The sequence below is a fragment of the Saccopteryx leptura genome, chromosome 3 (assembly GCF_036850995.1).
Source record: "Saccopteryx leptura isolate mSacLep1 chromosome 3, mSacLep1_pri_phased_curated, whole genome shotgun sequence".
Classification (NCBI taxonomy): domain Eukaryota; kingdom Metazoa; phylum Chordata; class Mammalia; order Chiroptera; family Emballonuridae; genus Saccopteryx; species Saccopteryx leptura.
In genome coordinates, this window is record NC_089505.1 from 66,872,006 (window position 1) to 66,896,520 (window position 24,515).

Here is a 24,515-nt window from a genome sequence, read left to right on the forward strand (position 1 = left end):
CAAAAGATTAAAGGGGGAAGTATCGTGCCTTTCCTTGCGGTGACTTTGTCAACCCGTAGCTGTTGGTCTTTACTGCGGTGACTCTATCTTCTTTTGCTGTGACTTTGTCAACCAGCAGTTGTGGATCTTCTTCTGCTGTGACCTAGTTAGCCAGCATTAGTGGATTGGCTCCCGACATCTCCCCCTTTTTTATTATTTAAATAAAGCTTTTGTATTTTCACCGTTGTTTCTCTGAGATTGCTGTTTAAGAGTCGGAACATGACTGGAAGGACAAGAAGAGTGATAATTGCCACAGCTATTATTATGCCTATATCAGTAGCCAGAGAGGTTAGGCCATGCATAGAAAACATACTTTTAATGTTTTCAACAAATTGATTAGCTACTTCTGAGGCAGAGACTAAAGAGCCTAAATGTCTTAAGTTTTGTATTTGCTGATGTAATTTTCTTAAATCTAAACTAATATTACTATTATTCCATACATCTAACAAATGATTTTGTACATTATTCCATGCTATGATAGACTGATTGTATTCTAAAGGAGTCACACATATTCACTTGAATCCTGCATGGCATCTAAGAGTCATTCTAGCCTTCATAGCTAACAACTCATTACATATGTGAATAAAAGCCTCCTCTAAAGCATTTACTTTCATTTCTAACTTTCTATCTATAGTCTCCTGTACTGCTAATGCAAGAGATATATTATGAGATAAACTATTCACATGATTTGCAGTGTGAACTGATTGAGCTAAAGCAGTGGTGGAAGCAGCTACAGATTCTATAATAGCAATAAGAGCAGTAATTTTCAAAATTAATTCAGCAACAAATCGCTTTCCTCGATGGTGAGCAAGCGTTTCAGAAGCAGCCTGTAGTGCATGCAACCCTGGGTCATCATACCAAGGCTGAGACAAACTAACAGGTAACATCACATAAGGTGGCTGTCGCAAAATAAACATAACTTGAGCTTTGGTGTCATAAGATAGACAGTTTGTTAAAACACAGCGAGAGCAGGAAATGCTAAACATAGAATTATAAGTACTAACAGAAAGATTACTGTCCATTGTAGCAATTAAGAGTACATAAGGAGCCTGTACACAAGCCTGAACAAAAATATTCTGAACAGGATAAGGGTAAGGTCTAACTAAATATGTTGGTGTAGCAGCTGCAATTAGCTGCCAAAGCTTTGTTTGATATCTGGTGGTTAATTCATTCTGATAAGTCAGCTGTGCAGGTATCCATTCAGCAGACTGCCAACGTGTGATGATTTTATTTAAAGGATTATATTTATTTGACCAACTGTAATCGTCTTTCATTTTTTGCACTAATTTTCTATAATCATATTCAGAATAAGGACTAGACCAATCTTGTATAGTGAAATTAACAGCATATGCAGTATAATTTATATAATTGTAATATGCACATTCTTGCCATGGGGGAAAACCAAATCTATTCTCCACAGACCACCAGTAAGGCTCTTGAGTTGCCTTTTTTGGAGGATAAAGTTTACATGGGTGAAATTTTTTAGGAGGCAATGTAACAGGATTATACTCATGGGTGTCAGGGCCTTCAGGCATTAAAATTGTGAGAGACCATAAGTCTCTTGTTGGGTGTCCAGGTTTATTACTTTTAGGAGAGTCAGTCAAAATAGTCTTAAGTGTAGTAGAAAAACATCCAGAAATCTTGTGAGTATTATTAAACATAAAACATATAGGTATCTTATTCGTTTTTTCATGAAATGAGAAATTTGAATTAGTTTTATGCATAATAAAAGAATTACATGATTCTTTCAAAAACTTAGTATGATTATTAAACACAGGTATATTATCTCCTCCCCAAGTAACAGGCTTAACTAATGGTGGATTTGGAATATAAGCCCAATAAGATTTGTTTTGTCCAGTAGCCTCAACATTAAGTACCTGAATTGAAAGTATAGCTAGCATAGCAATAAACATATTAACAGGGTTACGCTCTATATTTTGTTGACGACAAATTGAATCAGCCCTTTCAGACAACGCCTTCAACTGGCCCCAGGTTGGTGGGTTGACAGTTCGAGTAGAGCGAGCCATCCGTTGATAGGGAGGTCGTCTAGCTTCCTGTAGTGATAATCGCTGTATCACTCGAGTAACAGGATTATACAGAGAGTTCTTTGATGGCTTTTGCTGGAAAGTCACTGGTGATGCGGGTGGCACAGAAGTCTCCTTCTGGCTGGATGGTGTATAAGGAGGAGGAGGAGGGAGATAAGGAGGGGGCGGCAGCGGCAGCGGAGACCTCCGGCGAGGCATGGCGAATCAGCCGGTCTGGGATTCAAAGAGGCGAGTCAGCGTCCTGTGGAAATATACAAGCATACCCTCTCCCCTGGGTTAGAATTACATCTGGTCCCTTTCATTGACCTGTCAATAAATCCTTCCACTTTGCCATTGGTTTAGGCTTATTCAGATTCAGATTCCAGTGTCTCAGCATGCGAGTGTGGCCTTGAGAGTCTGAATTAAGATTGTTAATGACAAACAAAGCATGATTTAAAAGCTGATGTGGGGAACTATATTTTAACTCACCTTCCCGTAGTTTTTGAATCTGCATTTTCAGGGTCTGATGAGTCTTTTCTACTATACCTTGTTTTTGTGGATTGTAAGGGATGCCAGTAATATGTGAAATATTAAAGGTGTTACAAAACCTTTTAAAGGCAGCTGATGTATATGCTGGAGCATTATCAGTTTTAATAGCCTTTGGCATTCCTAGAATAGCAAAGCAGTGAAAAAGATGTTGTACTACATTCTTAAAGGCCTCTCCAGTTCGTGCAGTACAAGCAACAACATTTGAAAAGGTATCAACACAAACATGTACATAGCAAAGTTTGCCAAAAGATGAAATATGACAGACATCCATCTGCCAAAGGTCATTGGGTCGGAGTCCTCGTGGGTTAACTCCAAAACTACGATTAGAAAAGTGAGTAGGGCAAGTGTTACAGCTACGCACGATAGCTTGAGCAGCTTCACGAGATAGTTGAAACTGCCACCGGAGTGCAGATGCATTCTGGTGATGTAAAGCATGTGAAAGTTTTGCTTCTTCTACTGCTGTAAACACTGCTTTCTGCTGTGTAAGAAAATCAGCAAGACGATTTCCTTCGTGTAGTGGTCCTGGAATAGAAGTGTGAGAGCGAATGTGGCCGATAAAGAAAGGGAGAGTTCTGGAATGAATCTGCTTTTGTAGGCTGTTTAAAAGTGAAAAAATAGTGGTTAGATGATGTGGTAAAGAAGCAGTTTCAATGTGAGGAAACATTTTAACTATATACTGTGAATCAGTGAACAAATTAAAGGGAACATGTTTCAATTTTTGAAATGCTGTTATAACAGCAATAATTTCTGTTTTTTGCGCTGATTTCTTCTGAGTTTCAGTGATAATATGCTCATTCTCTATAATTGTTACAGCTTTACCATTAGATGAGCCATCAGTAAAAACCAGTGCAGCTGGTGGCGGCAGCGGATTTCTAGAAGTTTTAGTGGGAAAAATTACTGATTGTCTTTTTAGAAATTGCAGCAGTGGGCAAGCAGGAAGATGAAATAAAACCTGCCCTGTAAAATTACTAAAAGCAATTTGCCATTCTGAATTTAGCTGTAATAATGCTTGAAATTGATTCTTATTATAAGGAACAATGACTTCCGCCATTTCTTTACCAAACAACTCTCTGCTGCGGTTTCTTCCTTTAATTATAAGAGTAGCCACCAAATCAGTATAGGGCATAATAACTTTCTTGTGAGAGATAGGTAAGTGAAGCCACTCTAGAGGGCCATTCTGCCACAAACATCCGGTTGGAGTGTGTTCAGTGGCTAAAATCACAAGCTGCCATGGTTCCTCTATAATAACTCTGACTAAATGTTGATTATTAATTATTTCTTTTATTTTTCTAAGAGCTTTTGCCGCTTCTTCTGTGAGCTTTCGAGGAGAAGTTGGATTAGCATCTCCTCTCAAAATATCAAACAATGGCTTAAGCTTTGCTGTAGTTAATTTCAAATAGGGTCTGATTCAATTAATGTCTTTCAATAATTTTTGATAGTTATTTAGAGTTTTCAAATGATTTTTTCTTAATTGTAACTTTTGAGGACTGACAATGTCTGTAGACAGAACACGTCCCAAGTAATTAAAAGGTGGCTGTACTTGAATTTTTTCAGGGGCAATTTTTAATCCAAAATTCTGTAAAGACTGAGTTGTTTCTTGTAAAATATTATGCAATTTTTCCCGATCAGGCAGAGCAAGCAAAATGTCATTCATATAGTGAATTAAATAAAGATTAGGATATTTTAATCTTATTGGATTTAAAGCTTGATTCACAAATTTTTGACAAAGCGTGGGACTGTTTTTCATTCCCTGGGGTAATACCTTTCATTGATATCTCTCATAAGGTTGTTTAAAATTTTCTGATGGCAGACTAAATGCAAACCTTCGACAATCCTGTGTAGCTAATGGTATAGTAAAAAAGCAGTCCTGTAAATCTATAACAATTACACTGTAGCCATGAGGCACCGCAACTGGTGAGGGGAGTCCAGGTTGTAATGACTTCATATCTTTCATAGTGGCATTTATAGCCCTAAGGTCCTGTAGCAACCTCCATTTTCCTGATTTCTTTTTAATAACAAAAATAGGAGTATTCCATGGACTGTTAGAAACTTTTATATGTCCATCCTGTAATTGCTGCATAACTAATTCTCTGGCTGCCTTAATTTTTTCTGAACTCAGGGGCCACTGTTCTACCCATACTGGGTTGTTAGATTTCCAGTTAATAGGATCGGCAGCAAATAGCTCAGTGGCCCCAACTATAAATTTGTATATCCTATACCATGTCTTCCTTGATTTTCCAATGTCTGACTTGGATATACTTGGCCCTGCTGTTTCTTTCCTAGCCCTCGATTAGGATCAAAATCCATCTGTAACATTTGTGCAGTTACTTTTGAATCCGGGGTGTACATGAAAACACCCATTTGTTCTAAAATGTCTCTCCCCCAGAGAGATAATGGTATACTTGAAATTACATAGGGGCAGAAAGTTTCTTGGTTATTGTCTTCATCCTGCCAGGTTAATATTTGAGAACTTTTAGCAACATTTGAAGCCTGGCCAAGTCCAACTAATGAGGTTGGAGTTGACTGAGTCGGCCAGGCTCGAGGCCAATCTTTGCCAGCAATGCAGGAGACGTCTGCCCCGGTATCTAAAAGCCCCTCGATTTCTTTTCCAGAAATTTTTAATTTCTTTAGTGGCCGAACTTTCTTAATTTCTTGTATCCAAAACACAAAATCACTGGAGCCAAAGGCACCTTCTCCCCGTTTTTGTTCAGATATAGGCTTTCCGATGGGACAGTAAGGCAATAGTAAAAGCTGAGCAATTCTTTGACCAGGATAAATTTCAAGCGTTTTAATTGGGGGAGCAATCATTATTTTTATCTCCCCTTCATAGTCCGAATCAATTATTCCTGGCATTACGTATATTCCTTTTAAAGATGTTGAACTTCTGCCAATTAATAATCCAACCATTTCTTTAGGAAGGGGACCTTTAACTCCTGTTGGTAATGTAACCGCCGGACTGTCAGGGGTTAATATTGCTGAGGCGGTGGAACAGAGGTCCAGTCCTGCGCTGCCTGGGGTTGCCCTGGTGAGGTCTGAGACGGACCGGAGTTGACAAATGGATTCAGGCTGGCCCCAATTGTTATCGGGGCCTGAGGCTGGCCCCCTTGCCAGTTTCCCTGATTGCTACTTTGATTGCTTGCTAGATTTTGATTTTGTGGGGGCTGCCATTCTATTCCTAACTTTGGTCCTAATGGCTGTCCGTTTTTGTGAAATTTAGAACGGCACTGCTTTGCCCAATGATATTCTTTTTGACAGCGTGGACACAAAGTCTTAGGCAATGGGACATTATTATTAGCATTATTAATTACGGGAGCTGTCCCTTGCACTCCTGGGCCTGTTTGCCCACTCTTGTTAGGGCATTGTCGGCTAAAGTGGCCCGTTTGATTACAAGTAAAGCAAGTAAGACTTCCCTTAGAGGAAGCTTCATTGACAGAAGGCATTTTTTCTTGATACATAGTCTTAATAAATTGAGGATACGTTTCTCCTTTTAAAGCTGCAGCAATAGTTACTCCCTGAACAAAAGCAGGATTTACATCCTGACAGGCTTTGATGAAATCTCCTATCGTTCCTTCTCTCCTCACTGACCGCAACATAGCCTGGCAAGTGGAATTAGCATTTTCATAAGCCAACTGTTTAATTATAATATCTCCTGCCGCCTCATTTGAAATAACTCTTCTTACTGCTTGAATCAACCGAGCAACAAACTTCTCATAAGGTTCATCACCTTTCTGTTTTACTCCTACCACAGTAACATCTCCACCAGACAAAGCTGGCAACTTTCTCCAAGCTGATATAGCACAATTATTCACTTGTATCAAAGCTGGTTTAGAAAGTTTTAACTGTTCACTAACATCAGCAAATTCTCCTTCTCCCGTAATCATTTCTCTAATCACAGGATCATGAGTCCTCCTGTTCCTAACTGCCTGTTGTTTAGCTTGCTCCTCATATTCAGCTCTCCAAAGGAGATAATTTTCTCCAGATAAACAAGCTTTAGCCACTTGTTCCCAATCATAAGGAGTCATTCAATTATGAGAAACTGTTTTCACCAAAGACATAGTATAAGGAGAGGTGGGTCCATATTGACTGCAAGCCATTTTCAACTCTTTCAATAATTTATAAGAAAGCGGCTTCCATGTAGGATTCTTCTCATCAAATTCACCAGCCACAGCCACAGGGAAACATAATGCCAAATCAGTTTCCCCTTGGTCGCAAGAAGCTTGAATTGCCTTCTGCAACCCTGTTAATCCAGATGATTTTTTCTTTTCATTATCATCTGGTGATTGTACTGGTAGAGGCAAAGACATTTTAATAGCCTTATTTTCATCCTTTTTGTCAGTCTTGGAGGGATATAATATGGGCAAGACTGTTTTTGATTTTCAATTCTCATTATTCCTATTATTTTTAGCTGCCTCATCTTCTAATTCAGCCTCATCTGTTGGAGATAAAAGATTTTCACTATTATCCTGATGTTTACTTAATTTTAAAGAGGCCATAGCATGATTTGTAGTATCTTGAGACTGCCTTTTACTTCTAATTAACGGAGTCTCTTCTTTTGGAGGAGCAGTTGTCTTAGAAAGTTTATGCATCTCATGTTCTGGATTTAAGGCATCTTTAATCAAGCTCCATAAAGCAAATGTATCAACTGGAACCTTTTCTGGTCCATGTACCTCATAATAAAGTTTTAAATCTTCTCCAACTTGAATCCATTTCTCGAAATCAAGCGTTCCCTCATCTGGAAACCATGGAGAACATTTTTGTATGAATTTCATAAAACGAGCTACTTGTTTAGAGGAGACCTTAACTCCTTTTTGGGAAAGTGTATACTTAATGACTTTTATAAAGAGTCTTCTTTCTTTAGACTCAGTATGGCCCATGACTTCTCAAAATCTTAAGTTCTGAAATTCTCCACCTATCCTCACCCTGTCTTTCTTACAGGGGGGTCTGCAGCACCCTGAGTGGAGTCCTAGCCGTCCCGAGACAACGAGGGGGGATTACCTGTAGGTCCCTGTTCGGGCGCCAAATGCCGGGGTCCAGCCCCGGGGGGGATTCAGGGGTCCCACAGGAAGAGACGGCGTCGGCGAAATTCGAGTGAGAGAGCCGAATTCTTTTCTTTCTCTTTATTCTCTAGTTAGCATTTACTGCCAGGCATCTTCCCCAAATGCTAGTACAGCTCCTTTTTTATACACACACACCAAGTTACAATTACATGGTATTAATCATTGCTTCTGTTTCACTATGTTTACATGTTTCCAGATAACAGTTAGTTTATATCTGTAAACTACAAATTATTCAAAGTATAACTAAAAAATAACTTGAATCGGTAAAAGCTTTTAAAGGATTAGTACTAACTAATAACTCAACTTTACTGTTGTTGTGAGTCAAGGGGCAGAGAGAGATTAACAGACAAAATCATTAAGGACTAGCAAAGGACCACCGCTTGCTCAGGCAAATGGCCTGGAATTTATGCAGTGTCCTGGCTTTTCTCACAAGATAACAAAAGGCTTGCCCATTGAGAAACTGACTTAACATTAAGAGTAACTTTTACTTAAAGATATATAGAGTGCACTCGCAAGATAGCTTAGTAGCAACATAATTTCAGAAGACATTAATTGCTATTGCTTCTATGGATGCCTCCTGCCATACCTCTCATTATCAGAAGAAAGAATTTTTGGGAAAGTTTATAAATCTCATGAGTGTCTCACTGAGAAAGTCCAGCAACTGCCTTCAGTCATAAAACAATTCTCTTAGCAAAACATTCTTTTCTTGCTGACTGCATTCCTATCCCAGGCCATGCAACAGGCCATTCCATAACACCTTATCTAAGATTCTATTGTCTGGTTAAACTTTATTTATTTACTATATTCATACACTAGCTAAGTTCTGGCTATATTCTTTCTAACATGATTAATAATAAGAAATTCTTCTACAAACTTAACCCTTTACGAGGGATATCATAGCCAGCCTCTTATGTTTATGAGCCCAGTTCAAGGGGCTTACAGGCTTTTCTGTGGAACTTACACCTTCTGTCTCATTTCCAAAGAAATTACTACAAATCTACAGGGAAAGTACGGTACTATTATCCCTGTGCCACAAATAATAGCACACACCCAGAAAAAGGGGGGATATAAGGCCAGATTAATTCAAAAGATTAAAGGGGGAAGTATCGTGCCTTTCCTTGCGGTGACTTTGTCAACCCGTAGCTGTTGGTCTTTACTGCGGTGACTCTATCTTCTTTTGCTGTGACTTTGTCAACCAGCAGTTGTGGATCTTCTTCTGCTGTGACCTAGTTAGCCAGCATTAGTGGATCGGCTCCCGACATTAGACAAAAATAAATAAATAAATAAACTGTTTCACCTACTCCCTGTAAACCTACTTTTGCCCCACCCTGTATATGTATGTATATAGATATATGGATATCTAACATAGAGTCAATATTAAATCCTAAAAACCACCCCTGCTGGTAAACTCTATTTTATTGACTTTGCAAATAAATAATTGCCTGAGGCTGCCCCACTAACAGGTGTCAGCCCTGCAACTCAAACTCGTTCAGCTGGCCCCTGGGTGGGAGTTCTGGACTGTGCCACCCTCTCCTGTCTCTGTCCTGTGGGCCTCTATTGGCTTGAGAACTGAAACCAGGGTATAATGTCATCTTGCTCAAGCTCAGCTGGGAACACATGCTACAGACAACTCAAAATTTGCTACTCTGCGCTTGTCTGCGAAACTGGGAAAGTTTAGTGAGTACTGCTGATTCTAGGGTTACAACAATTTTTTTCACGGGTTGGAATTTGCACATGCAGAATCCATGAATAATAAGGATTACTTGTATCTGTCTTTTCTTGTCTCTTTCCTCACTCTAGAATGGAAATCCCACGAGGACTGGAATTTTTGTCTATTTTGTGCAGGGGTCCAGCCCCGGGGGGGATCCAGGGGTCCCACAGGAGGAGACGGCGTCGGCGAAATCGAGTGAGAGAGCCGAATTCTTTTCTTTCTCTTTATTCTCTTGTTAGCATTTACTGCCAGGCATCTCTGTCTAATGCTAGTACAGCTCCTTTTTTATACACACACACCAAGTTACAATTACATGGTATTAATCATTGCTTCTGTTTCACTATGTTTACATGTTTCCAGATAACAGTTAATTTATATCTATAAACTACAAATCAGGTGGCAAATCATTCAAAGTACAATTAAAAAATAACTTGAATAGCGATAACATCGGTAAAAGCTTTTAAAGGATTAGTACTAACTAATAACTCAACTTTACTGTTGTTGTGAGTCAAGGGGCAGAGAGAGATTAACAGACAAAATCATTAAGGACTAGCAAATGACCACCGCTTGCTCAGGCAAATGGCCTTGAGTTTATGCAGTGTCCTAACTTTCCTCACAAGATAACAAAAGGCTTGCTTATTAAGAAATTGTCATAACATCAAGAGTAACTTTTGCTTAAAGATATATAGAGTGCACCTGCAAGATAGCTTAGTAGCAACATAATATCAGAAGGCATTAATTGCTATTGCTTCTATGGATTCTTCTATATTCCTCTTTATTATCTGAACGAAAAACCTTGGGAAAGTATATAAATCTCATGAGAATGTCTCACTGAGAAAGCCCAGTAACTGCCTTTAGTGACAAAACAAGTCTTTTAACAAAACATTTTTTACTAGCCAGCTGCACTCCTATCCAAGGCCATGCAACAGGCCACTCCACTACACTTTACCTAAGATTCTAATGTCTAGTTAAACTTTATTTATTTACTATATTCATATACTAGCTAAGTTCTAACTATATTCTTTCTAACATGATTAATAAGAAATTCTCCTACAAACTTAACCCTTTACGAGGGATATCATAGCCAGCCTCTTATGTTTATGAGCCCAGATCAAGGGGCTTACAGGCTTTTCTGTGGAACTTACACCTTCTGTCTCATTCCCAAAGAAATTACTACAAATCTACAGGGAAAGTACGGTACTATTATCCCTGTGCCACAAATAATAGCACACACCCAGAAAAAGGGGGGATATAAGGCCAGATTAATTCAAAAGATTAAAGGGGGAAGTATCGTGCCTTTCCTTGTGGTGACTTTGTCAACCCGCAGCTGTTGGTCTTACTGCGGTGACTCTATCTTCTTTTGCTGTGACTTTGTCAACCAGCAGTTGTGGATCTTCTTCTGCTGTGACCTAGTTAGCCAGCATTAGTGGATCGGCTCCCGACAATTTTGTTCACTGCTAAATCCCTAGTCCCTAGAATAGAACTTGGGACAGAATGGGTACTTCATAAATATCTGTTGAATATACAAATTATACAAAAGAAAGAATGAACTAGTATCCACCATCTGTTTAATCCTTACAACAACATAAGAAGAAAAATGCAGCCCAGAGAGGGTGAGCCACTTACTCAAAGTTGCCCAGTCAACAAGGGAGGCCTCTCTCTTCCATGGCCTTGCTTTGTGACCTCTGAGCCTTGGTTGACCAGCATGAGGCATTCTTAGAAAAGGCAGTCATTAAACTGATGGCAATTTCCCTTTGAAGCCACCACACTGAGTCCTATAAGCCACATGCCATGAGTACATCTTGACAGTCATCAGTAATAGAAAGGCCATCGGCCTTACCTAGACCGAGATCGTTCTGGTAATTATGAGGCTGAACAGTTTACCTCGTTCAATACTCAGAACAACCCTACAGTGAGGAGCATCCTCATCATTATTCCCATTTTAGAAACACAGAACTGGAGGTATGCAAAGGGGAGGTCACACAATGGGAATGGATCAGAACTAGATGGGAGCCCAGCTGTGCAGGATTCCACACCTGTCCTGTCCTGCCCAAGTGAGGTTGACACCAGTGGAGAATGACCCTCAGGCCACACAATAGCCAGTTTTGTTGACCACACAATCCAAGTGGTCAAACCGGTGGATGGTCTCAGAAATGAGGGTCTGAGGAGAAAGACATCTTGTGAGTGAGGAGTGTTGGGAGCGGGGGCAAAAACAAGGCAGGAAGAAGGAAGCTGGGGGCACAGCTTATGGGACAGGAACTATTAATAGATGAAGTGGTGGACTTCCTCAAGTCACCAGGCATGGCAGGAGAAGAGGAGACAGGAAGCCAGGTGTGTCAGAGCCCAGAGAGAGACCTGGAGTCCGGGAGACAGATATCAGAGAGATACCGATTTAATGGAAGAAACAGAAATGTTGAGACAGGGGAGGAAAACTCACAGAAAAAGGCCGAATTCACTGTGAGGGACTCATTTGCTCCAATTCACATGGCAGGTGTGATAAGAATCTTGAAGAAACGGGAGATAAAATCTACCCAGGAGACACTGGAGCAGCCAGCAGAATCAGGAAGAGCCTTGTAGGGGGGAAGGGCACTGCGCAGAAATCTTCAGGCCTGAACAAGTTAGCCAGGAGAAGAGGGAAAGGAGGAGGGAACAGCAGTTCACAAGCCTAGAAGAGAGAACAAAGCTAGACAGAAATTGGACCCAGGGAGTGGGGACAGAAATACATTCACCCTCACATCTTCCTCCTGAGTCATGTCACAGAGGAGAAAGACAGTTCCAGAAAGCTCCTGCTCCAGGGTCCGGCCCCCCAACTCTGCAGGGAGAGAAGGGCTGGGGGCCTGGGTCTGAGGGGGGAGGGGCTGGGAGCCTGGACTCCCGGGTCTGAGGAAGGAGAGGCTTGGGTTTGAGGACTGACAGATCTTCACTCAACATCTTTGTCACAGATAACCACTTGGGCCCGGCTTTCCACTGAGAATTGGGAAAGAACAGGTTACCCTAGCAGAGACCTTGGTTAAGGCGTCTGCTGCCCTCTTGTGTCCACCCTGAGTGACGCCTAGCACTCAACTCGGTTTCCCTCATGACCCCAGTCTCATGATGACCTCCTAGGCCCTAGCAATTCCACGCCCGCCACCCCCCCCCCCCCCCGTCACAATAACCACCTTCCCTGCATAGCGCAATCCCGTGGCCACCCCACCGCAGCTGTCGGGCTGTCAGACTGTCTCCCTCTGTCACACACTCTGAGCCTCTTTCCACCACCCCAGTCCGGTGAGGCTGGTGGGCCAACCCTGCAAGGTCCAGCCCTGGGGAGCGTTGCCAGGAAGTCCAGGTGCTTGGAAGTTTGACTCCTGCACCTCTTCCCGAAATCCAAAAATCCAGCCCTTCCTCCGTCTTCCTTTCCTTAGACCTACGAGTCCGAGGCCTCTGTCCCTTCCTCCTCAGGAATCCAGGACTCCAGATTCCAGCTCTCCCCCTCAGAGTCCCCAATGTCACAACCCCAAACAGACAGAGAGAAAGCTATTAACAAAAAAGTTCAAAGAATTTTTTTTTTTTTAAGTTCAAAGTTTTAATTCGAATTGGGACAAGCGCTGGGAAAATCAAACTTTGGCCATGAGACCCCTCCGCTCTAGGCCATATGAAAGGACCAGATCACGCCCCCAGGTTCCCAGAGTGGCTCCAGATCTTCGAGAAGCACTTTGAGGCCACGCCCTCGTATTCCAATTGGCTGCCGCGTTTGAGCCGGTCAGAAGCTGGACTGCAGCAGAGTGACTCGCAAAGGCCACGCCCCCTCATCTTGGGGCTGAGCCAAAGGGGCCTTCCCAGAATCCCACGTGGGTTCCCAGGAGGCGGGGCCTATGTCACGCCCACTACCTCCGCGCGAGAACCCGGCGGAGCGAGACTTGGACACAGGAGATCTTGGGGGTGAGGTCACCTGGGGCTTGGGGCTAGACGGAGGTGATGACACCAGGGAAAGAGGTTCTCCTCCGGAGTCCAAATTTCCACCTAGAAAGGCAGGTGAGGAATGAGAACGGCAAACTTTGGGATCTGGGATTCCAAACCCCCAAGCCTTTCCTCCCTCAGACCCAGGAGTCCTGAAGCCCAATCCCCTCCTGCCTGGAATCTAGAACTAACTCCCAGTCCCTGTCCAGCTTTCTCCTCCTCAAGACAAAAGATTCCCAAAGGCCCTCAGATCCCTCCCCACCAGAAACTAGGATTCCAGGCCTCCGGCTTCCTCTTCCCTAAAACCCTGGAGCCCTAAGTCACCAACCCCTCACCTGTCATCATTCTGTGCCACTGCGACGCCTCAGTGGCCAGAGCTTGAGAGATACTGAGGACTCGCTCCCGGTGACCTTCTGAAGTCGGTAAATAAGGAGTAGTGTTCCTGGGACTAAAAAAAAAACCAAAGAGATTTGAGGAGAGGTACAATTAGCCAGTACAGTGAAGACCCGCAGTACCCCGCGTGTCATTCTGGGAGTTGTAGTCCCTAGCACATGTCTCTCAAGAACTTGATACCTGGCAGAGGCCCGCATTAAAAGACCCCGCGCGCGCGGACCTGGCCGGTTGGCTCGGTGGTAGAGCGTTGGCCTGGCGTGCAGGAGTCCTGGGTTCGATTCCCGGCCAGGGCACACAGGAGAAGCGCCCATCTGTTTCTCCACCCCTCCCCCTCTCCTTCTTCTCTGTCTCTCTCTTCCCCTCTCGCAGCCCAGACTCCACTGGAGCAAAGTTGGCCCCGGGCGCTGAGGATGGCTCCATGGCCTCTGCCTCAGGCGCTAGAATGGCTCTGGTCACAACAGAACAACGCCACAGATGGGCAGAGCATTGCCCCTTGGTGGGCATGCCGGTGGATCCTGATCGGGTGCATGCGGGAATCTGTCTGACTGCCTCCCCATTTCCAACTTCAGAAAAATACAAAAAAAAAAAAAAAAACCGCGCGCACTGTAGGATCCAGTCACCAGTAAATTTCACCCCATTTCCAGATAGAGTGGCTAAGTTGTTTGATACCACCCAGTTTGCAGTTTGGGGGATGCTATTCTCAATGGGGATCTAGGGCTTTCTGATGTCCCAAGAAGTCAAGCTCTAAAAGGTTCTGCAATCTGCACTCCAGTACTCCGGAGACATTAATTAACAATGCTACTCCCCTCCCCTTTGGGAAACAGACTTCCCTGCTCCTTGCCTCCTCCATTCCTTACCTGCTCCAGGACCCGGAGCTTCTGATCCATTTCTGGGTTCCCGCGTGTCCTACGACAAGCTGCAAAGGAAATGGGACATTGGGGTTCCTCCCCTGCAAGCCCCATTGTGAGGGTGAAACAGGAGGCCCAGAGATGAGATGAAGTTGACCCTAGAGATACTGACAATGTTTAACTTTACTTGCAAAGAACCCTTTTTCTCCATATGACTTACATAAGACTCCCAGAGGACCCCCTTGCCTCATTTACCTATGACAAAGCCAGAAAGAGACCCTCCAAATTCACTCTGCCTCATGAACAATTAGCTGAACTGTGTGCCCCCCCTCCAAAACTAGCCAGACACAAAGACAAACGTTTGGTGTTCAGCTGACTGAGACGCCTCCTGATTACAAAAACAATCCTACTGGTGAAATCACCCCACCTATGACTTCTCTAATTCCTCTCTAGAAGAGCAAGATGAGATCATCCTGATCTGGACCGCTCTCCTCACTGCAACTGTATGAATACAGTCCATTACCCCCCTCCTTTCTTTTTTGCCTTTGACAAAAAATTGAAAAGAAAAACTGGGCTTCCAATCCAGACCCGTGACCCCTGGTAACACGGGGATGTTGTATCTGCACCACCCAGTACCCCACCGAGAAGGGGACCAGGATGCTGACTTCTGCACAGGTACAAGTTGGGATGAATTTGGAAACCCAGTTCTTGGGAAGAAGGTAGGGAAACATCTCCATTTTACAGAGAGGGATATTGAGGCTCAAACTATATAGAAGCAGAGGACCCCCCTATCACCCTACCACCCACCTCTGCTCCCCTCACCCTTTGCTCCATGCTGGGCTGGCATCTGGCTGGGGACAGTGTCCTCCCCAGAGCGAGGAGCCGGGGAGAAGCTGGGCGAGGGAGAGGCCGTCCACACTCCTGGTTTCTACGTATTCTTTCCAACTGCTCCTGAGCACTCATCCGGGGTCGGGCCAGGGGGGCCTGGGGAGACGAGAAGCCCCTCAAGACTCCAACCTTGGCCTCCATTCATTTTATCTCTTCCCTTAAGCCTCCAGCATCACCCTTTCCAGTAAGTTCACCACCAGAGCTCAGAGGGCTCTTTCTGCACCCGAAGCTGATGCTGTCCCTCCATAAGGACCTTGTGAGGCCTGCTCCTTACTCTGGCCTCAACTCCATCAGCTGCCCTGTGTGAACCTGCAAATTCAGCCTGACAAACACCCACACTGCCCTGGCCCTGCCAAGTTTGTTCACACTAGTAGATAGGACTCTGGGACACTTATGATAAAAAAATAAAATAAAAAATAAAAAAAGGCCCTGGCCAGTTGGCTCAGAGGTAGAGCGCCGGCCTGGTGTGTGGAAGTCCCGGGTTCAATTCCCAGCCAGGGCACACAGGAGAAGCGCCCATCTGCTTCTCCACCATTTCCCTTCTCCTTCCTCTCTGTCTCTCTCTTCCCCTCCTGCAGCCAAGGCTCCACTAGAGCAAAATTGGCCCGGGCACTGAGGATGGCTCCATGGCCTCTGCCTCAGGCACTAGAATGGCTCTGATTGCAGCAGAACAACGCCCCAGATGGGCAGAGCATCGCCCCTGATGGGCATGCAGGGTAGATCCCGGTCAGGCGCATGCGGGAGTCTGTGTGACTGCCTCCCAGCTTCTAACTTTGGAAGAAATACAACAACAACAACAAAAAACAAAAACAAAGCAAATAAAACACAACTCTGAATTCTTAGGTTTCATTTCTTTAACCCTGCCAGTAAGTCTGTTTCAGGGCTTCCGGCAGATGACCAACCGCAAAGGAATGTCTGACGTCACAAGCTGAAAAGTCCTGGCAAACTTCCATAAAAGACCCTCCTTGGTCCAGCAGCCAATGGGTAATGAATGCCCCACGACCAGTCTCGCTCCCCCTCCCAAAAACCCTTAAAATCCAGTCCCAGGCTGTGCCTGGCCTGCAACTCTCCCTTGCAAGTCAGCCCGGCAGGGTTCCTTTCTTCCTTTCTATAAAGCCTGTTACTCTGGTCCTTTTGGACTCCCGTGGATTCCAACATGAATCAGCTTTGAAAACAACAGGAGGAATGGGATTTACTAACTAAATGGTCATGAGGATCAGCTTGGGTTACCTTAGAGAGGACTTAAGCGCTCTTTAATGCCCTCAGAACCAGAGGGAAGACGCACACAGAGAGAATGCCACCTGCCTAAGGAGTTATGCAGCCTCAAACCAAGGAACCACTGGAAGCTGAGAGAGGTCTGGAACTGATCCTTTCCCAGTGCTCTCAGAGGGATTATGGCCCAGCTGACACCTTGATCATGGACTTCTGGTGCAGTGAATAGAGCGTCAGCCTGGGATGCTGAGGACCCAGGTTCAAAACCTGAGGTCTCCAGCTTGAGCATGAGCTCACAAGCTTGAGTGCAGGATCTCTGGCTTGTGCATGGGATCATAGACATGACCCCATGGTCGCTGGCTTGAGCCCAAAGGTCAACGGCCTGAAGCCCAAGGCTGCTGGCTTGAGCAATGGGTCACTGGCTTATCTTAAGCCCTCAGGTCAAGGCACATATGAGAAGCAATCGGTGAACAACTAAAGTGTCGCAACTACAAGTTTTTGTTTTGTTTACAGAGACAGAGAGAGAGTCAGAGAGAGGGATATAGACAGGGACAGACAGACAGGAACGGAGAGATGAGAAGCATCAATCATTAGTTTTTCGTTGCGGATTGCAACACCTTAGTTGTTCATTGATTGCTTTCTCATATGTGCCTTGACCTTGGGGCTACAGCAGACCAAGTAACCCCTTGCTTGAGCCAGCAACCTTGGGTCCAAGCTGGTGAGCTTTTGCTCAAACCAGATGAGCCCGCGCTCAAGCTGGCAACCTCAGGGTCTCGAACCTGGGTCCTCCGCATCCCAGTCCGACGCTCTATCCACTGCGCCACTGCCTGGTCAGGTGCAACTACAAGTTGATGTTTCTCTCTCCTTTCCTCTCTCACGCTCTCTCACACAAAAAGAGAGAGAGAGAGAGAGAAAGCATGTTCCGGAGAGAACACCAAGGATGTGACCGGCCAACCAGTTTGCTAAGAGATTAGGCATGTGACATGTGGATCCAGTAAATGACCTCAGCAGAAATGTTGCCAACTTGAACTGAAGGGGACAGAGACAGTACTCAATGAAGGAAGGCTGGGATGCTACCAGCAGGAAACAGGCCGATAGAGCAATCTGGCTAATGACATGTGCTCTCTATCCTTCAGGAAAGGGGGCAATCTGGACACAGACATGCACACAGGAAGAAAACCATGTGACAACTGCAGTTATGCGGCCACAAGCCAAGAGGGAAGCCTAGGACAGATTCTTCCCTAGTCTCTTCAGAAGGAGCACGGCCCAAGGACGCCTTGATTTCAGATTTGTAGCCTACAGAACTGTAAGTCAATAAATGTGTTAAGAAAAAAAAACAAAAAACAAAAAAAAAAACCAGGAGAGAACACCTCACTGCAGTCTTCAAACTAGAAAATTGTAAGGGAACAAACAGTTTGGATCCATCTGTTTCTTGTTGAGGCCAATCACTGTTTTACTCTGATTTGGCCAACCTTGAGTCACATGTTTACCTGCTATACACACAACATTATATCCAGTCCCCTGTAGATTGGCCCTATGTCGTTTATTTCTTAACAGTGGGCCAGGCCATTGGCCCCAAAGCCTGCCAGGGCCAAATCCAAACTTTTACACATACACTTGTTTCAAATATAGTAGCCCAAATAGGCAGATATTTTTAGCCATTTATAGCGGACCTGCTCTGAACACTCCAAGAAGCTGTACCCAACATCTGCTAGCCATAGGTAAGGTGAACCCGCAGCTATGAAAGACTCCAAGCGACCACTGTTTTTAGGAGTCTCCCAGAGATGTCCCACTGTGCTGAGTGCCATCACCTAGCCCTTTATGCCACTTCACACACACACACACACACACACACACACACTGTGCTGAGTGCCATCACCTAGCCCTTTATGCCACTTCACACACACACACACACACACACACACGCGCGCACGCACGCCTCCCTCTTGCTCTGACTTCTCCTACAGGCAAACGTCAAGATGTGGAAAATAAAGCTCATGTGTACTACTGCCACCTTGTGGTCATATCTTTTTCCTTGATCAGCTCTGAGACACCTACCCCACTCTTGGCCTCCTGGAAACTGCGTGGTTGGGGTGAAGAAGAAGCAATTCCCTAAGCAACCCAAACAATCCATGTCCATTATGCACACCACTGAGAACACAGAAGTTCCTCTCTTCCTAGAAAAGGACTGCTTGATTGTTTTGTATCTAGGATAATAAGTAAGCACCAGAAATTCTCTCAGATGTTTGATCAGGCCATCAAAGCTGGCACCTGTTGGGTAAACAAATGTTTTTTGTTTACTCGCTTGTATTGGGACAGTGCCTTGTGTGTATGGTCTGTGGAAGGCTGCGGGAGCTTGCCCCCAGGGCGGCAGATTGCACATTGCTGATTGCCTTCCTGCTTGGGAGGGGCAATTGTTTGCTATTGTTTGCTGGAAAACGGTTTTTCCCCCCAGGATGTTTTTGGCTGGGTAGAGCAGAGAGTGAGTACAGAGAATAAGTCCCGGTTGTGGAACTGGAAACCTAGTGGGGGCTTGGGAGCCCTGATTTCTGCCATCCTGTTTGGCTGTAGGTACCGAGGCTGGTGGGGGCCTGTGAGTCTGGGAGAGTCGGAATGCTCAGGGGCTTAGGAGCCCTGAGTGAAAGGGAAGTGGTCTTCACTGCCTGTTTGCTCATCCGCCCTTATGAGACTTTAATAAATTGAATGGCCCACCATTTTCTGGCTCCACAGTTCCTTTACCAGCTGCCTGAATCCAATGGGAACCTGCACCTGTATAGCTTAGATAGCCGTGGTTGCTGGCCTTATAGCACCCCAGTGGAGCTCCTCAGAAAGCGAGCCAGCCAATCAGTGATGGCCATGCATTTCTGAAAATCAGTCAATCAGCAACAGACACAAAGCTTCCTGGGTTAGAGCACATACAAGAATTAACCAATGATTGCATAAGTAAAGGGGACAACAAATTGATGTTCTCTTTCTCACACACAAATCAATTAATAAATTGTTTTAATTTAAAAAGGCCCCATGCCTGACCAGGCGGTGGCGCAGTGGATAGAGCGTCGCATTGGGATGCGGAAGACCCAGGTTCGAGACCCCGAGGTCGCCAGCTTGAGCGCAGGCTCATCATTTGAGCAAAGCTCATCAGCTTGGACCCAAGGTCAAACCTAGCTCGAGCAAGGGTTTGCTGGGTCTGCTGAAGGCCCGTGGTCAAGGCACATATGAGAAACCAATCAATGAACAACTAAGGTGTCACAACAAAAAACTGATTGATGCTTCTCATCTTTTTCCCTTCCCGTCTCTGACTCTTTCTCTGTCTCTGTAAAAAAAAAAAAAAAAAAAAAAGGCCCTGGCCAGTTGGCTCAGTGGTAGAGCATTGGCCTCAACTGTGGATGTCCCAGGTTCAATTCCCTGTCAGGGTACACAGGAGAAGCAACCATCTGCTTCTCCACCATTCCCCCTCCCCCTTTTCTCTCTCTCTTTCTCTCTTCTCTCTTCTTCTCCCACAGCCATGGCTCAATTGGTTCTAGCAAGTTGGCTCCCTGCACTGAGGATGGCTCCATGGCCTCCCCTCAGGCACCAGAATAGCTCAGTTGCTGAGCAAGGGCCCCAGATGGGCAGAGCATAGCTCGGTAGGGGGCTGCAGGGTGAATCCAGTCCAGGATCCATGCAGGAGTCTGTCTGTCTGCCTCCCCTCCTCTCACTTAATGAAAAAAAGAAAGAAAGAACAGGTCTATCTTACTTATGCAAGTAATAAAATGAACTTTGTTTCTGATACAGAGCAGCAGCCTCTATCCCGATCACCTCCATGTCCTTGCATATATGGCCTGTTCCCTCAGTTGGATGTACTCTTTCCTACATGATCAAGCCTTTTTCTTTCTTCTTTTTAAAATATTTTATTTATTGATTTTAGGCCCTGGCCGGCTGGCTCAGTGGTAGAGCGATGGCCTGGCATGCAGGAGTCCCGGGTTCGATTCCTGGCCAGAGCACACAGGAGAAGTGCCCATCTGCTTCTCCACTCTTCCCCCTCTCCTTCCTCTCTGTCTCTCTCTTCCCCTCCCGCAGCCAGGGCTCCATTGGAGCAAAGTTGGCCCAGGCGCTGAGGATGGATCCGTGGCCTCTGCCTCAGGTGCTAGAATATTGCTCTGGTTGCAATAGAGCAACGCCCCAGATGGGCAGAGCATTGCCCCCTGGTGGGCATGCTGGGTGGATCCCGGTCGAGCACATGCGGGAGTCTGTCTGACTGCCTCCCGTTTCCAACTTCAGAAAAATACAAAAAAAAAAAAAGAGAGAGAAAAAAAAAATATTTTATTTATTGATTTTAGAGAAAGGAGAGACAGAGAAGGGAGGCTGGAAGCATCAATTCGTAGTAGTTGCTTCTCATGTGCCTTTACCAGGCAAGCCCAGGTTTTCGAAGTAGCAACCTCAGCATTCCAGGTCGATGCTTTATCCACTGCACCACCATAGGTCAGGCATCAAACCTTTTCTTCATTTACCCAGAATCACTTACCTTTCCTCTAGAAGGCTTCCTAATGCTCCAAGTCCCCCACTGAATGGATTTATTCCTGTCAGATTTGTAAGCGGATTGCATTCGTGCCCCTCCCACATCAAACTCAAGCATCAGGGCTAATTCATGGTGAGGTGCCCAACACCTTCCACAGCCCGGCTCCTTGAAGGCCTTAGGAGACAGATGTTGAGCAAATAAGCAAATTTGGAATATTTTCTTGCCATGGCTACGCCTCAAAGTTTAGTGGCTAGAGGACAAAGGGCAGCTCCCAAGCCTTTGTGACACCCTACTTGGATTGGTCATCTGCTGATGTTTTAGTGGGCCTCAGAATTGTCCTGCCAGCCTGACTTGTGGTGGCACAGTGTATAGAGAGCATCGACCTGGAACACTGAGGTTGCCAGTTCAAAAACACGGGCTTTCCCAGTCAAAGCACATAGGACAAGCAACAGGCAAGCAATAAACAACTAAACTGAGGCAACTATGAACTGACACTTCTCGTTTCCTATACCCTCCTCTCTCTGTGTAAAATTAATAAATAAAAAAATCTTAAAAAAAAGAATTGTCCTGCCAAGTCTACAAACCATACTTTTCCTACAGGAACCTTTTGCCAGTTTCAGGACGGGGAAGCCACAGAAATCTGGGGCTATGATGTAGATGTTCACTACACAGCAAACTCAGCTCACAAATATAGGTCCTTGAGCACAGGGACTGTCTGGGGACCCAGCCTGGTGGGGTCTGGCATTCAAGAAGGGTGCCTGCATTAAGCAACCTTCAACAGCCAGAGCTCTGTGCTCTCAACAGACCATATACAGTTGTATGGGCAGCTCACTACCCAAGGGCTAAGCTCTTCACTGACCAAACCACACCCTGCCCGAACAGAAGGGGCACAGGTCTCCGGTTCACAAAAGCATCCTGCAGGCTAGCAGGGACATGGCTTCCTAAATCCCCACATCACCCTGGCCGTTTGCACCAACTGTCTCCCCCCTTCTCTACTTGATAAATTCTAACTCAGTCTTCAGGTCTCTCTGCGTCCAGGAAACCATCCCCAACATGCCAGGCTGGGCGGGAGCTGCTCTCTGGAGCCCCCCAAGGCCTTGTGCTTTAGCCGTCACAGCACATGCCTCCCTCCGTTCTGATCCTGTTATGCCCGAAGCTCCTCAAAGCCTGGGACTTGGCCTAATTCAGCTCAGGAATCGCAGTGCCCAGGCTAAACCCTGTCCAGAGGAACCACACGTCACCAGTGAGAAAAACCACACGCGTGAAACCCTGAACTAATTAGCATATTCAAACCTGAACTCCTTATCTTTCTTTCACCCCATTCCACCCACCTACTGCCTCATAACTCCATTCTTCCAGAAGCCCAGGCCAACAACCTTATGATCATTCTTGATTCCTCATACCCTACCTCTGATCTTCCAGGAAAGCTTGTAGGCTCCACCTTCAAAATCAGTTCCTCAGCCCTGGCCGGATAGCACGGTTGGTTCGAGCATTGTCCCAACATGCAAAGGTTGTGGATTTGAAGGCCGGTCAGAGCACATATAGGAACAGATCAATGTTTCTCTCTTTATCGCCCTTTCCTCTCTTTCTAAAATCAATCAATAAAAAATTTGAGCCTGACCAGGCGGTGGTGCAGTGGACAGATCATTGGACTGGGAAGCAGAGAACCCAGGTTTGAGACCCTGAGGTCACCATTTTGAGTGCGGGCTCATCTAGTTTGAGCAAGGCTCACCAGCTTGAGCCCAAGGTCGCTGGCTTGAGCAAGGGGTCACTCGGTCTGCTGTAGCCCCCCAGTCAAGGCAGATATGAGAAATCAATCAATGAACAACTAAGGAACCGCAACGAAGGATTGATGTTTTTCATCTCTCTCCCTTCCTGTCTGTCTGTCCCTATCTGTCCCTCTCTCTGAATCTGCCACCAAAAAAAAAAAAAAAAAAATTGAGCCTGACCTGTGGTGGCACAGTGGATAAAGCGTCAACCTGGAAACACTGAGGTTGCCGGTTCAAAACCCTGGCTTGCCCTGGCCGGTTGGCTCAGCGGTAGAGCGTCGGCCTAGCGTGCGGAGAACCCGGGTTCGATTCCCGCCAGGGCACACAGGAGAAGCGCCCATTTGCTTCTCCACCCCTCCACCGCGCTTTCCTCTCTGTCTCTCTCTTCCCCTCCCGCAGCCAAGGCTCCATTGGAGCAAACATGGCCCGGGCGCTGGGGATGGCTCTGTGGCCTCTGCCCCAGGCGCTAGAGTGGCTCTGGTCGCAACATGGCGACACCCAGGATGGGCAGAGCATCGCCCCCTGGTGGGCAGAGCGTCGCCCCTGGTGGGCGTACCGGGTGGATCCCGGTCGGGCGCATGCGGGAGTCTGTCTGACTGTCTCTCCCTGTTTCCAGCTTCAGAAAAAATGAAAAAAAAAAACACAAAAAAAAAACCCTGGCTTGCCTGGTCAAGGCACATATGGGAGTTGATGCTTCCTGCTCCTCCCCCTTCTCTCTCTCTCTCTCTCTACCCCCTCCTCTCTAAAATGAATAAATTAATTAATTAAAAAAAATTGAACCTGACCTATAGTGCACAGTGGATAAAACGTCAACCTGGAATGCTGAGGTTGCCAGTTCAAAACCCCAGGCTTGCTCGGTCAAGGCACATTGAGAACCAACTATGAATTGATGTTTCCCGCTTCAACCCCCATCCTTGCCTTTCTAGCTTTCTCTCTCTCTCTCTCCTCTATCTAAAGATCAATAAATAAAATCTTTAAATTATTTATTTTTATTTTGAGAAAGAGAGACACAGGAAAGGAGAGAGATGAGAAGTATCAACTTGTAGTTGCAGCACTTTAGTTGTTAATGTTCATTGATTGCTTTCTCATATGTGCCTTGACTGTGGAACTACAGCTGAGCCAGTGACCCCTTGCACAAGCCAGTGACCTTGGGCTTCAAACCAATGACCTTTGTACTCAAGCCAGCAGCCATGGGATCATGTTGATGATCCCATACTCAAGCCGGAGACTCCATGCTCAAGTTGGATGACCCCACACTCAAGTGAGTGACCTCGGGGTTTCAAACCTGGGACCCAGTGTCCCAGGTCAGCACTCTATCCACTGCACCACCACTGGTCAGGCTTTAAAAAATTTTTTTAAATCAGTTCCTAAAGGCTTTTGTCTACAATTCAAAAAACTGAAAGTGCCCTGGCCGGTTGGCTCAGCAGTAGAGCATCAGCCTGGCGTGCGGGGGACCCGGGTTCAATTCCCAGCCAGGGCACATAGGAGAAGCGCCCATTTGCTTCTCCACCCCCCCTCCTTCCTCTCTGTCTCTCTCTTCCCCTCCCGCAGCCGAGGCTCCATTGGAGCAAAGATGGCCCGGGCGCTGGGG

General features: G+C 45.6%; 2 protein-coding genes across 5 annotated transcripts in view; both read right to left on the reverse strand.

Annotated features, from left to right (window-relative positions):
* Positions 1–12,379, reverse strand: part of HSD17B14 (hydroxysteroid 17-beta dehydrogenase 14) — a 32,798-nt gene extending 20,419 nt beyond the window's left edge. The window contains exon 1 of the mRNA XM_066373967.1: positions 12,110–12,379. Coding sequence (XP_066230064.1) covers positions 12,110–12,133 — 24 coding nt within the window. The 5' untranslated portion in view covers positions 12,134–12,379. The remainder of the gene's footprint in view (positions 1–12,109) is intronic.
* A 562-nt stretch (positions 12,380–12,941) lies between these two features.
* The window catches only part of PLEKHA4 (pleckstrin homology domain containing A4), a 39,990-nt gene continuing 28,416 nt past the window's right edge, over positions 12,942–24,515 (reverse strand). For 2 of the 4 annotated variants that reach the window (XM_066373932.1, XM_066373930.1), the window contains 4 exons: positions 15,365–15,541; positions 14,567–14,625; positions 13,652–13,764; positions 12,942–13,379 (listed from right to left, as the gene is read on the reverse strand). In XM_066373932.1, coding sequence (XP_066230029.1) covers positions 13,120–13,379; positions 13,652–13,764; positions 14,567–14,625; positions 15,365–15,541 — 609 coding nt within the window. In that variant the 3' untranslated portion in view covers positions 12,942–13,119. The remainder of the gene's footprint in view (positions 13,380–13,651; positions 13,765–14,566; positions 14,626–15,364; positions 15,542–24,515) is intronic. The other 2 variants (XM_066373931.1, XM_066373933.1) reach the window with 2 other exon arrangements.